Source organism: Poecilia latipinna, unplaced genomic scaffold (assembly GCF_001443285.1).
Source record: "Poecilia latipinna isolate Pla-1442-1.1 unplaced genomic scaffold, P_latipinna-1.0 Scaffold1169, whole genome shotgun sequence".
NCBI classification, from domain to species: domain Eukaryota; kingdom Metazoa; phylum Chordata; class Actinopteri; order Cyprinodontiformes; family Poeciliidae; genus Poecilia; species Poecilia latipinna.
In genome coordinates this window covers 181509-196037 of record NW_015113785.1, presented here as the reverse complement: position 1 = coordinate 196037, position 14529 = coordinate 181509, and the positions used below count along the sequence as shown (strand labels likewise).

The window sequence follows — 14529 nt, the reverse complement described above, 5'->3', positions numbered from 1 at the left end:
ACTATTATGTTTAACATCAGAAGTTATTCTTTATGAGATATCGGCGTACAGAATGGAACATCCCGTTGCACTAAACCACATGAGTTTTGTGTGTCCTTTTGCTTTAGTTGTGTTTTAGTTCATGTTTTTTTTTTTTTTTTTTCATCCTCATCTTCAAACTCATTAACACAGAGGTACATTCTTTGAAACACTGATATGCTTTATCTGTGAATTTTATTTCCTCTTTGCAGTAATCTACATGGAAAGCGTCCTGCAGATTACGCAGTGAGCCAGGAGATGCTGGCGATTTTCCAGGAAGCTGCAGAAGGAACCCAATATGCTAATTCTCATACATCTCATAGCCCCTCAGCCACTATCTCCGCGGTATGTCTTCATAAATCAGTGAATAATCCTTTTTTCCATCTTGCATTTGGCAACCCTTAAGCGCTGATATTCTCGCATTAAGTGCCCGGAGACTGTATAACCGTGTTCTTATGTCTCATTTTAGTCGAGTGAGAGTGCGAGAAGGGATCAGACTTTGATGTTATTGGCCAGCAAGCTATCATCGCCTGAGCAGCGTCAGCTAGTCAAACTGGGAGTGCTACTGGGAGGAAGGATCGTTGATACCTTTTCTGGCTCAGGTAGTGTTACTTACCATCTTGCTCCTGGATATCCATAAACCTGAAATTCTGCCTCTACGTTGCAAATTGTCATTGCTCGACAACGATTATTTTCTAACAACTTTTCAGCAACTGAGATTTGCAGGAGTAAACAATAGATGTAAAAATTGGATATGCACCTTCAGAATTTTGTGGCTGATTTCCATTCACTGTAAAACTTTTTTTTTTTTTTTCTCTGATACAGATTCCTATTTTTGTTTTTTTCTGAGCTCCCTTGTAGACCTATTGCATAGGACGAAAGAAACGGCATTTAAAATATTCTTTTGTTCTCGTCTTCCTGCCGTGAGCAGCCATAAATGACATATTCTTTACATCAGGATCCAAATGATAACACAGAGCAACAGTTTTCCAACCTGATGGGTCGTTAGCAGGCGTCACATGCAGAGGAGGTAATTGGACCATTTGAATCAGCTGTGTTACAGCAGAGACTCATCTAAAACTGGCAGGTCACTGGCGTTTGGACACCTATGGCCTAGTTAAACTCTCATGTGGCGAATTCGCTCAAGATAAAAAGAAAGTCGATCAAGGTGAAGATTGGCCAACAGCCAGTTTTTCACTGCAGCCCCTTCATACAGCTGTTGTTGCATAAACATCTTTTCTTGCCCAATATTCTTAGAAGTATACACAGAAGTTGTTATATAAATGGGCAGTTTTGTCCCAGCTTCCCATTTTGGAAGAATGAGAAATCTATCATGAAGAGCCGGTCTCACACTGCAGTTATAATGTTTGGTGAAATTATTTCCCCCCCCCACACACACACACACACACAGCTCTGTTCCATACGCCTTACTAAGAAACACAGATCCATTTGTACTGTAAAAGCTGTGAGTCAGTACCTGAGCATTATCACTCATGAAGGTTCAACAGTAGCAAACAGCAGCTTTTAGTGGTGTATACATCATTGTGATGCAGCAGCTCCTTCACTGTTGCATAGTAATGGCTGGAAGAACACTGGAGAGCAGAAGTAATTGAAATCGTTCCTCATAAAATGTTTGGAGGTGCTGTCAGAGAGATGAATTCACACTAATGAAAAGCAGAGGAGCTTCTTGTTGTTTCCCCCCCTCTGGCTGCAGGGGTGACTGTTTGTACTTTCAGACTTTTTTTTTTTTTTTTCCAAGGTTTTATCATTTTGAGCTGAATGCTACAGTTTCAATGCAAAATGTAAGAAGAGTTTTTACCCCTGGGATATAATTATGTTCGTTCTGCACTTGTCAACTCGCCTCACTCATTGAATGAAGAGGCAATAAGCTTGTATTTAAATTTTAATTAACCTATAATTATGTGACCCTGCCTTTTATAGCAAAAACCCCTGCTCTGGTTTTTGTTTCATTGTCAGCAGCAGTTTGACAGGCATACAGTAGGTTTACCTGGTCACTCACTCAAAGTGAGAAACGCTGGCAAATTAACACTGTGAGAAGTATGCCTCCGTTGTGGCTCGGGTAAGGTAGGTCTTATGAAATCTGTTTTATTTTTCCCAAATTCCACTTTTTAAATTTTTTTATATCAGTTTTCTGATTTCCACTTTTTTTTAATTCAAAACGTGTTTATTAACCCAAATAGTGACAAATTATGGAGTGAATGAAATCACCTCAAAAGCCAGAGATCCACATTTTGTCTAAACGTATAACTGAAAAAACTGAGATTATGTTGTTTTGCTTTGTGCATATCTGATGATTGCTAATGTTATGCCCTGTATATTATACTTAACAGCATTCGCAGTGTTGGACAAAGTAGAGTACCTTCACATAAGAGTGGCAAACATTATAATTTGGCTCTTCTGAACCATGTCTTTGTGGGTCACCTTTTGCTGTAAATGCAGCTTCAGCACTTTTGCATTCCTTCATCTTTGCACATCCAGAGATCTTTACTTTTGACTTTTTTTTTTTTCTTTCAACATCAGTTTCCCACAGACTCATTTAGATTTAGTTCTGACGTATTTTGTTGCAATCACAAAGAACTGGTTGGATAAACTGCTTTGTGGAATATAATATCTCAGGTGTTATGCATGAAAACTCTGCTTGCCAATACTTAATTTGGCCACTTGAGAGACCTTCAAGTGTCCGTGTTTAGACATGACCAAGATTTTTAAGGGGAAACATTGTGAAGATAGACAATATAGGTGGTAGTGTGGGAAATATGGGTTAATTGAACTGGTTGCCACAGTGTTAACCAATCATCAGGTCATATGCAACATTTAGCAATCATATTGGAATGCAATATTTTCGACCATGGTGCAGGCCTACTTCCTGATAAAGAAAAGAATCACACCGCTTCCATGTTTCGCCAGAAGGATATTGTGTTCAAGGTGACAGTTTTCCTCCACAAGCACTTTGCATGCAGATGAAAAAGTTCAATTTTGGTCTCGTCTGACCTGAGCAACTTTTTCAACACACTTGCTGTTTCCCCTTCATGGTCTGTAGCAAGCAGCACAATAACTTAAAATGGCTTATCCATTCTCCCATTAAAAATAGTGATTTATGGTTCATTGATTTGATCAGTATCCCATAAGCTGGTCAAAGATTGGGGGTTTTGTTTTGTAACCTAAACCTACTTGGTCTTCATTATGTTGTTTGTTTACTAATATAGAGCAATTTCTAAGGACATTGCAAAATACCGGCATTAATTCTTAGATGAATTAAGCAGTTCAGTCTATTTATTTTATTTTTACTAATTAGAGGACTTCTGAATGCAGCTTGTTTAACTGGATTTTATTTACTTTTCTGATTTTTTTTTTATTTTATTTTTTTTTTATCAGAAATGTGACAGCCATGTCTCATTGCCCTGCTTTCTTGTTAATGTGTCACATAAAATCCCAATAAAATTTGTTGTTGTGTTATAACGTGACAACATGTTAAAAGTTCCAGTATAAATACAGTAGCGAGGTACTATATCTCCATGTCTGACGCACAATAAGCTGCTCCTTAATGGCCTCTTATTTATTTATTGTTTTTTTGTTCTTTATACCTTATCATTGATCACACGATCTGGAACCATCTAGTCAAGCACAGACTGCTGTTATTTTAAGTTTGTAGCACAACTCCCTTAAGTGTCTCTTTTCAGTTTGGTTTTGTTCATGTTTGTTTTCTTCTCTCAGTGAGCCATGTCGTCGTGCCAGAAGGACAAATGCCCACCACCTACTCCACCCTCCTGGGTCTTCTTGCTGGCTGCTGGGTTGTCAAATACAGCTGTAAGTATGAAGTGAGCCGCTGACTGGAACAATTCTCTGTGGACACCTTTTTTTTTTTTTTTTGAATTTGATGTTAAAGCTACCGCTGGAAGTGGACTAACATAAGGCAGTGCCTTTGCAGTTTTTTCATACTTTTTGGTGCCTGTAAATTAAAATAAAAAATAAATAAATACATTCTTCTGAGCAAGGTCAGCACAACATTGATATTTTTTTTTTTCTGATAAAGCTCCCTTTTTGCAATAGAAAATCACTTTTTCTTTAACATTTCACAGGGTTGCCACTCACTGAGGAATCTCGGACAATTATGGTTTGCAAAATGTGTTTATGCCATGGAGAGTCCTGGTTTACTGCCTTTGCACTCCTCAGTTCAGCTCACCAGTTCTTCTGTCCTATTTAGGCCTGAAGACTCAACCACGGTGGGAAGTTAATGCTCCTGATGAATCTGTCCTGTGTTGATTTGACTTGACCATACATCCTGGCTCATTATCTTGCTCAAAATCCCAGTAAAAACCAATGTTCGGTTTTATGATATAGATACCGCCTGAGTTATAGCTGCATTCTGGTAGCCATTTCCTAGCATACAGCAGTCAACAGGCATCTATGTTACTTCAATAGTAAGTTGTCTTTTTATTCTATATTGAACAGCTGAAAGAAATTTAAGTCTTTTAAAAAGTTATTCTACCAAAAGGTGAGGGGTGACTCAGTTTGTGGAGCACTTGGACCATGTGAAGGTGCTGTGGTGCCAATAATTGTGGAAACAGTGATTTTGGTACAATTTTCTCTTAATGTGTTTTTATTGCAAACATGTCCTAAAACTTAAAGGTTGAGTTGTTTTCTAAAAAAAAAAAAATTATCAGCATTATATTATGTCACTGAAGTAAGTTCTTAACGAGGGGGTTAAAGATTATGCATCATTTCTCATGGGTAAAAGAAAAATAGTAGGTGCTGTAAATATATTATGAAACAGAAACATAAAACAATATATATGAATTGAATTACTGTGTTAATTACAAAACTGGGTCAAAGCTGCTGTTAGAATTTTAAAGCACGTGGATCGAAGTGTAAAAGAACAGAAAATATAATTTAGAAATATGTTTTGCTTTAGTTATGATGTTGTGGACGAAGAAATCAATATTCTTATGTGACTTAAAGTCTGAGTTTCTTAAACAATACACAGTATGTGCCAAGTGGATTGTGCCGCTTGACCAATTGATTTCTACATTTATCATTTCCCGCTAAGTCCCAGGCAACATCCGAATTGCTCTCTTCATATTTCAGGGCTATACTTTAAGCAACACTGAGTTTACTGTTGAGGCTGCCTATGCAATAAAGACGAGAAGTTAATTCTCCTCAATGCCGAAGAAATCCAGAGCAAGTCGTCAAACTTTGTACTCTCTGCAAGCCGTTGAAATCAGACTCCTTGTGTGGAGTTAGGATTTCTAAATGCAGAACACGCACTGCTCTGGGAAACATTCAAAGAAAAATGTTGCAACAGGCAATTTTCAGATCAATAGTTTGTGCCTCCTGTGGTGTGTGCACTCACCTGCTTACACGTCTGACAGCCAGATGAGGCAGGTGGATGACTGGGGGATAGAATTTGGCTAATGATTACCCCAGAAGTCTTCAATATCGATGGCAATTAAATGATGGCCTAGTCACTTTGCCTCCTCTCGTTTTGGTAATCCGAAAACCAGTTTTGTTATTCTCAGCTAGTCCCCCAAACTCCCCTGCCATCCCAGAACCGAGTTAACAAGCAGAAATTCTGAGTAAGCCGGCTTCCAGCAAAGGTAAAAGAGACTAGCTGTCAAAGAGTTTTCTGGCACCTTGGCGTGCCCTTTGCTGCTGTATTTGTCAGTAGCATCACTTCACTGTCGGTGTGTGGGTGCGTGTTGAGCACAATGCTAGGAGTGCTGCTGCTTGCCAGTTCGACTCCAGATGTGTGTTCCTATAATATTTTGTGCGTTTGGACCACATTCAGCCCTTTCCTTTTGTTTTCTTTTTCCCTCCACGCTGGCTGAACACTTGACACATCTTCACTCCCTCATGACAGTCACTGTGGCATCTTCTGTTTCTGTCCGGGTGTTTGTGTGACTTCTCACTGTCACCTGGCTTTGTGTGCCATCGCTGTCATCTAGGCCGAGGCCTGGATTACCTCTTTTGTCAGAATTATGTTTTGTAGCGCTGCTGCTGCTGTTATTTTAGGGAAGCAGGATTAACATTGTATCCTGTCTAAGAAGATTCTCCTTTTGGTTGAGTGGTGGGGGGGTAAACTATTAAGTAGATTTTTCACAAGTAAAAAATGTTATTCTTTTATGCTTCAATGTAAAAATAAAACCATGCATTTTTATTTAACTTAAGTTTATTTCTTAAAATGAAATGCAAGATAGAAATAAACTAATTTGGCGTAAATAACATGGGCAACAAAATGCTAATTAACATGTTGTATATTAACATCAATTTAAAAAGTATTTTATTGCTGACCCTTGTAAGGATCAAAACATGGATTTACCAACCGCAACACATTATCTATCTGAAGTTTCTGCTCTGAACTAATTCTTTACTTGTCATGCTCCAATTACTGCACTTTCCCAAAGTGTCTGACTCATCACTGTGTGGTGAGTCACACAACTTCTACTGTGGTTATCAGTTACAGTTGCACCTTTACAGGAAATGGAAACGGCAACACAAATTTAGGATATAAGGCGTTACATGTTGTGTAATGATGGTTCACTTTGCATCAATACAGGTACAGCTTATCATTTACATACAGTATACTGATTTAGGATTAGAGGTTTATCACATAAAGATTTTGTGGTCACTGAAATTTAGATATAGATGTATGTGTGTGTGTATATATATATATATATATATATATATAGAGAGAGAGAGAGAGAGATCGGTTTCTACATAGATTTTTTCTAAAAAAAAATTATATACATAGATAAATGCATATAAAAAGATTTGCAATATGCGTATGTTTGTATATATCAAGTCTCCCAAAAAAAATTTGACAGCATTTTGCATTTATTTATGACAGATTAAAGCTCATGAACTCTTTTGTCTTTTACATGCGGTAAAATATAACAGAAATAGAATAACAATTCAGCTTTTAGTACTAAAAGAATTCAGCTTTTAGTACAAAATCTGTTCAAAATTATAAATAGGTCAGGCTTTTCCTTGCTGATAGTGATTCCTTGTTTTCTTTTACCTCTCAGTTGTAAATTTTGATTTCCACCAATTCCTTGATTTTTATTTTTTTTCCCCCCCAACAATCTGTCTCATAAGAGAAAAAGAAAAACATTGGTAGGATTTCTTTGATAGAGCTAGTAGTTTTGAATCCAACATAAAATTTGGTAATTAAAATATTGTACTAATTTATGCATCGAATCAAATAAAAAACACAACTTGATTTAATAGTTTATCTCGTAAATTTTCTTCTACATTTTGGTGGAAGAAATTTCCAAACTGCCATTATGTTGCCCTAATAGTTTGCAGCTATTATCCATTCACTGTTTAGGGAAGAAAAATATCAGATTGTTTCGGTTTGTGACCAACCGATCACTGTTCTGACGGTCGAGTCGCATAATTTTATTCACCAGCAGATTTTCCTTTGCATGTCCAAAGAGCATCGTTGCCAATCTCAGAATTGAAAGATCGGACCGTTACTTAAAATGAAGTTATGATGATTAACATGAATGTTTTGTTGCTGTTGCTGTCATGTTGCCAGAGAAAGGGCATTCCTTTCAGTTCACAAGTTCCACCTTTCCCTTTTTAGCCTGCAGTGAGAGGCTGAACAAGGGTCAAGCCTCTGTGAAACATATGACCCTGCCGGAGGCATGACTGCCAGGAACTGGACTCGGGTCTCCTCTCTCTGGGACTGTGTTCAGAATGCAGATGACTCAGATGTGTCTTTGTATGTGAACTTGAGCCCATTCAGTCCCTCATGTTTAGGGAATGAGATTGGATATGGTTTATTTGTGTTGTTTAGATGCTGCAGGCTGTAGTGTAGAAAATCTGGGAGTAACCACCTCTGAATTTATGTTAGTTTGATTTTAGTCAGCTTTTTCTGTTACAAAATGGTTTAAATGTGGGTTTAGGATTGTTGTCTTGGGGGTAAATGTGATGGTGTCAAAATTTTATTGTCCATCTGTTTATAGAACTTGGGTATTCTTCTACTTTTTGTTATCTCATCTCTAAAAGTTAGGGCCGTGCCAGGAAACTAACCAATTTGAATAATCTCCACAGATTCTGAAGAGAGAATTACAATTATGTGAGAAACTTATGGGCCACAAACCAGTCAAATAAAAACCTGTTTGTTCTGTTCAGAGGTATTTATTAAAAATTGGTGGCAATTAGCATTGGACTGGTTAATTTGAGGATATGACAAAGCTTTAAAAAAATTGCACATTACAGTGCTTTTTAACAAGATAGACAGAACTGGCCCTCCTCCTATTGCAGTGCACTGCCAGTCAGCAGGATGAAAGGAAGACTCCTCCTACATGCAGAAAAAAGCCAGTACGGCTGTTTGGAATTTTCTTTTTTGTTATCCCACATAGTCGAGTTGTTGAAACTAAAGAAGCCCTGTGTTTCTTAATAAGAAAGCTCTATTTGGCAAACTAATTTATGTAACACCTGTCAAATGATGTCGTACTTGTTTGTTTTTTCAATCTTTGTCTTTGCATTGATTTCTACACCAGGCTACTCAAGACACTAATAATTACGTTGAATGCTTAGTGAAGATGCATGTGTAGATTTCTTCTGGGGTGTGTAATTTTAAGCTTGTGTGGAATATAGAAAGTTGACCTGAAATTCTAATTTGTGAACCAAATTCATGTTTTTGAATATATATATATATATTTTTTTTAAGTTTGGTTTGAACATGTGTATTTAACCACATACTCATGACTCAAGTTGTTTTTTTTTTTGTTTTTTTTTTTTTATTGCTGAAGTTCTGTGTCTTGTTACTCCTTAATTGCCCGTATTGCACCTCAGGGCATCTCTTCAAGGTCATTTGGTTTGAGGATTAAACTCCTCCTGACCTGATCCACGTGTCATAATGAGCTGCAGTTGGTTTAATGTTTAATCAGTGGGGAGCATTTATCTTGCCACTCACTCATTCAGTGACTCACAAAGGTTGGAGGTTAGAAGTTGAACTGAACATAAATAAATATGCTAATAAGTCCTCGGCACTAAGCACAATCGTCCGCAGCGATTAACCTCAGTATCTCTGCTCCTTTTCTTTAGCCCAGCTCCCCTGCAGGAAACAAAGCTATAATTAAGTGGGTTGAAGAAATGTAATCACAGTGCCACACCATTTACTGCTTCCTAAAGATATGCATGTATGAATGTATGTAATTTGCTTTATTGTGGCAGGGTTTTCCACTTGCACACATTTGCACTAATTTTCTCATTTTGCCGAACAGCTGGGAGAAACGTTCCAGAAAATAAAGATGCTGTCGAATGATTGTGGAGGTGGTTGTGAGGTGAAACGTATATGCCGGGCAAGTGTTTCCATGGATACAATGCTGATTAGAATCGTTTCCGTCACCGAGTCGTAAACTATGAATTAATTTTTAGGAATAGACGTAAATGTGGACGGTTAGAGAATGGTTCTGTTTTGTTAGCGATTTAATAAAAAGCAGTGAGTCATAGAGCAACAGATATATCAACCACACAACCTCCCCCTAGCATAGCTACCATCAACACCTTGCAATATTTGGATGGAACCATCAGTCATTCATCGTTCCTTGAGACATCAATGAAAATGATTTATTTGCCCATGTTAAAGACGTAGCAATTGGGAAAAAGCTAACCCTTTTGTACTTTTACTCAGTGAAGGTATCACATTTGACTTTAACCAACTTACTCTCTTTTTTTTGTTTGTTTGACTGTTACATGAGACATATGTATAGGTTATATCCTGGCTTTTTTTTTAAAGATTTCATAATTTTCCTTCTTTTTAATTTCTCATTTAGTTTTATGCGAGAACGACCTGGAACATTAGTTGCAGAAAAACCTAATCGTAGTGTAAGCAACATGGTTCCTGTTAAAGTCCCTGTAGAGCAGAGGTTCCCAGACTGTGGGGCGCGCCCCCTAGGGGGGGGGGCCGTGTCATTGCAGGGGGGGGCGCGGGAAGCCGTCTGGATGAAAAAAACAAAAACAAAACATGAACACTGTATGCGCTGGGTTTTTACCTTAGAATGGCCAACTCTGTTATTCCTATGTCAATTTGATACAGTAGAGGCTTCCACACTTCCCATATTTGTGTCCTCTGTCACTTTTATCAGCAGTTAAAACTGTTTAAACCGTTGTTAACATGTTGTAACATGTTTTTCCGAGCCGCCTTTAAACGCAACATGAGCGCTACGACGCTCGCGCTGGGTTTCCACCTGCTGCTGGGCGGAGCTACGTAGGTTTGTGTTAGAATCACGGCAGCAAACCAGCAAAACGCAAAGAACTTTTCACAGCTTTTCCCTCCAAACTAACCGACTGAGTTGAGTAAAGCTGTTGGATGCAGGTAATGTTAGCTAAAAGATGACTAGCTAATATCAATACAGAACCTTTAGCTTAACAAGTACCTTGTAGGCTACCGATGTTGGTGTCTATTTTCAGCTAAGTACATTCATCTTACCCCCAAAAAAGTCGATGCCCCCCACCCACCCCCCTCACACACACGTGCCTCGTTTCAACCAGACAGCCATTTGTAATCCATAGGGGGGCGCAGAAGAAAAAGTTTGGGAACCACTGCTGTAGAGTTTAGCAAACTTTGTACGTTTGAGGGCATGAAGAGAACAGGCTTTCCCTTTTTTGCTTTCGAAACAATTGTTTATAGATAACCAATAATAGTTGTTATTGTGACTTGCTGAAGTTCTCCAGTTGTGATGTCCAGAGGTGGTTGTTTGATTTTTTTTTTTTTTTTCATGCATTATCCCTTGATATGCATACAAAATGCATAATCCCACTTTTACCATAACTTGCTGCTGTAACATAAACATTTCTCCAGCCACCGTGGGACATTTGTATTCTACTCTTTTTAAAAAAATTAACATTTTCTTATCATACTGGCTGTCACAGTTTCAGTTGGACTGTGTTCAAGTGTCAAGTTTTGTCTAATATTTACAATGATTTTTGCTTCGTTAACTCTGGGAGCATCTCTCTGTCAACAACTTCAGCTTTGGCAATCCTTGAACTCTTCTAGCTTGTAACAGAGTCGACGCGAGCCTCGTCATCCTCTCACAACTTGTCGCAGTCTTTCATGTCAGCATAATCAGCTGCCAGCTTAATTTTGTTTGCTTTATCTGTTTGTCGGCAGGGGTGAAAGCATGTCTGCAGGCGGGAAAGTGGCTGCCTGAAGCTGAGCATGAAGCGGGAGAAGGCCCTCAGCGCAGTCGGATCAACAGATGTAGTTTGGTAAACTTTAAACACACAAATACAAATTAAAAAAATAAATAAATAAAAATTCAGCAGAGGCATGTTTAGTTTAGAGTATTGAATTCCATATACACGTAGTTATGCCTCCCAAGCAGCTTTTGGGTTTTTCTTTTTGACGGATTTTGAGAGGTTAAAACGAAAAGAGCTGAAACGGCAGCTCAAACCATCCTCAAATGGCGAGACAAACACTTTGCACTGGCCAAGTCGGAGTCGTGACCTCAGACCAAACAAGAATTTGTTGCAAGGCTTGAAAATTGCTGCTTGCTCACCAAGACAGCAGATGGATTGAGAGAGCTTGTAGAAAATAAAGCTGAACTTTCTGTCTTGAGGCTCCATTTGCCACCAGAATTACATTTTAGTGTAGCTTTAGCTTATTGATGGTGATTGATGTTGGGGGGTGGGGCGGCTCGGAGGGAGATGTTTTAGCATGAAAAACTACAATTTATACGAATTAGTATTGTCATTAGAGAATGTAAATTTGAGAAGCTATTTGCTTTACAAATTATAAGACTGTGCTTTTCTCTTTTTTTTATTTTTTTTTTGCTGAAAGGAGAAAAAGTTCAAACTTTTAATGTGGTACCACAAATGGTAATAAAGACACTCATGCACTTGAGATAAAAAAGGGGAACTTAATTTAAAATATAATTAAAGAACATAATTACTTGAAATGTTATACTCTGTGATGCTTGAGTTACTTTGAACAGTTCTCTAATTCAGTGCTGCTTTAAACAGCAACACTAGTTAGTTTCTTCTGAGGGTGAGGTTTTTGAAAATGTCTTATTGGCAAAGTGCCTAAGTTAAGCACTTGTACAGTAAATTTGATAGCATTTCCGAATTTCATAGAGATTTAATTAAATCTTTTGGAGAATTATTTTGCCTCGAGAACACGGGACCCTCAGATCTGTTTTATCTGTTTGTGTTTCATGTCTTCTGAGCTGCGCTTTTGATGGAATAATAATTATTCATCTGGAATTAGGAGCCATGCCAGCATGACAAAAACCTAAATGACACATTTAACTAGAGTTTTGTTTCTCCAGCTTCCACCGCTTTTCGATGGCTGTTTCTTCTTCCTCCTCGGCTCCTTTAAGGGGACGACCAAAAACGAGCTCGCCAAGCTGTTGCGAGAAGGAGGCGGCCAACTTCTGAGCCGGCAGCCAAAGCCGGACAGCGACGTTACACAGACTCTGAATGCAGCAGCCTACCATGCAGAGCCAGGCTCTGACCAGGCGCTCTGCACCCAGTACATCATCTACGACCCACAAGGAACCTACAAGCCGGCGGTTGTCAGACGAGGGAAAGTGTGGTCCGCTCCCTCAACCTGGATCATCGACTGCATTGCAGCCTTCAGCCTCCTCCCTGTGCCTGAGCATTAAATTACAATCCGTTTTCTTTTTTCTTCCTTTTTTATTCTCTATGAATAACATTTCTTCTAGATTTTACTCAATCTGAATGCTTTTTAACTTGTGGTACATTGGTTGTTTTCTATCACAGATAACTAATTCTTTTGCGAACTAAAATAATTATGTATCATTTTATGATCCTGTGTTTAAAATGACACAGATCTAATGAAGTTGTTCTTTTTAGACTTGTATTAGTAACAAATGTTTGCTTTCAGTGCCTCATAAGACTGAAATAACTACAATGGAAATTGAAAAAAACAAAAACAAAACAAAACAAAAAATCAATCCAGCCAGTAAGTTTGTGTTTTCAGAAAATTAGTTTATATAGTTTTTGTGGAGTAGTTTGTGTAATTGTATGTTTCTCTGAATTAAAAATATTCTTCAGTATATTATCTGAAGAGTCTGCTAGTAGTCTGCTAGTAGTAGACTACTAGCAGTCTACTAGACTGCTAGTAGAAGTGTAATGATTTTTGGACTCCTAAACTAATAATTAAAGAAAAGCGATTTAAAAAGGTCAAATTCAGGGACTTATGATTAGAGCTACGTCAACAAAAAGGGATTGGTTCTTAGTTTGTCATAAGACAAAATGTGGAAACAATTCTCTGTTTATCCGTCATACACATTTGCTTGGGTACCTGGAAACAGAAGAAATATGTGAGGAGGCAAATACTTCTACACTGTACATGCAGTCCTACTCAGTAAATTAATATTTATGTGTTCTGATGAGGCTTATCAGATTCAAAGTAGCTCTGGTCGCTTTCTTAAATTTCTCTCATTAACCATACATTTCAATATTAAAATATTTACACATATTATTTGTCTGATGTAATATTCTAATCTTAAAAGTTTTATATGAACATTTTCAAAATGACCAGAAATGAAGGCTTTAAAACACCAGTCTAATGTATGCAGTCTGTGTAACTTGGTGAAATGAGTTAATACAATAAAAAGTCAGTCGATGTTTATTGTTTAAGACCACTCATGATGTCCACATGCCTGCAGGTGCCACATTTATCATGTTCAATTATTTGCAAGTGTAAACACAGGGAATATCCAGCCTTCATGAAAGAAAGGGGCTCTGTGTCCCAGAGATCTAAAGGTGCCTCCCAGCTAGTAAAAAAGTATCATTATACATCATAAAACAAGTTTAGTACTGGCATAGGCTGAGAGACTCCTCACAGATGAAGAAGTCATTACACCAAAACCATCATTTAAGTCAGTTCACTGTTGTACTCAAGGAGAAACGAAGAAGGATCTAAATTTTTGATTCTGATTAATCTAAAATGAATGTTTGGCTGAAAGACCATTAATGGCATGCTCACCCCCTGACCGTTTTGTTGATTTCTCATCAACTGGCATTTTTTGGCACTTTGTTTATCTGAGTGAGTGAAAGCAGGAAAAGAGCCTGTTGGTTAGCTGGTCCCCCCTTTTTTAGGCTGGACATGGGGCACGTGGCGGTTCTAATGGCGGCTGGTCCATAGGAGGCGCTGCCCTCATATGTCAAAGGAATAAATAAATGACAGTTTTCCGTTATAGTGTGTGCCAACCTAAAACAATTTGAATCTCTTATACATTTCCATCAGCTGACTCTCGACAGCGAATTTTCGCCCACAGACATCTTTCATAACTCTTCCGTGGCGTTAGTCTACAGCGCCTCTGAAATGGAACTAAATAACGTATAAAGTTGCTGGGGAAAGTTAAAACAATATAATACATTACTTTCAGCATCACTGAAAGTAATGTACGGCGCGCTGAAAATGTGTGAACGTTTTGGGTCTATGGCGACGAAGTTGATGTTGGCGAGAAGAACGAGTCAGAAGCTTAGAACGAATCGAATTCTCCATCTTGATTA

The 14529-nt window shown here is 38.1% G+C and overlaps 1 protein-coding gene across 1 annotated transcript; it reads left to right on the top strand.

Annotated features, from left to right (window-relative positions):
- Nucleotides 1–230: 230 nt before the first annotated feature.
- bard1 (BRCA1 associated RING domain 1) lies at nt 231–13064 on the top strand (the record flags this gene model as incomplete). The annotated part of the gene is made up of 5 exons (XM_015053221.1): nt 231–363; nt 488–620; nt 3754–3846; nt 11159–11256; nt 12315–13064. Coding segments are annotated over 5 exons (793 nt in total), but the record flags the coding sequence as incomplete, so codon positions are not given.
- Between the last annotated feature and the right edge of the window lie 1465 nt (nt 13065–14529).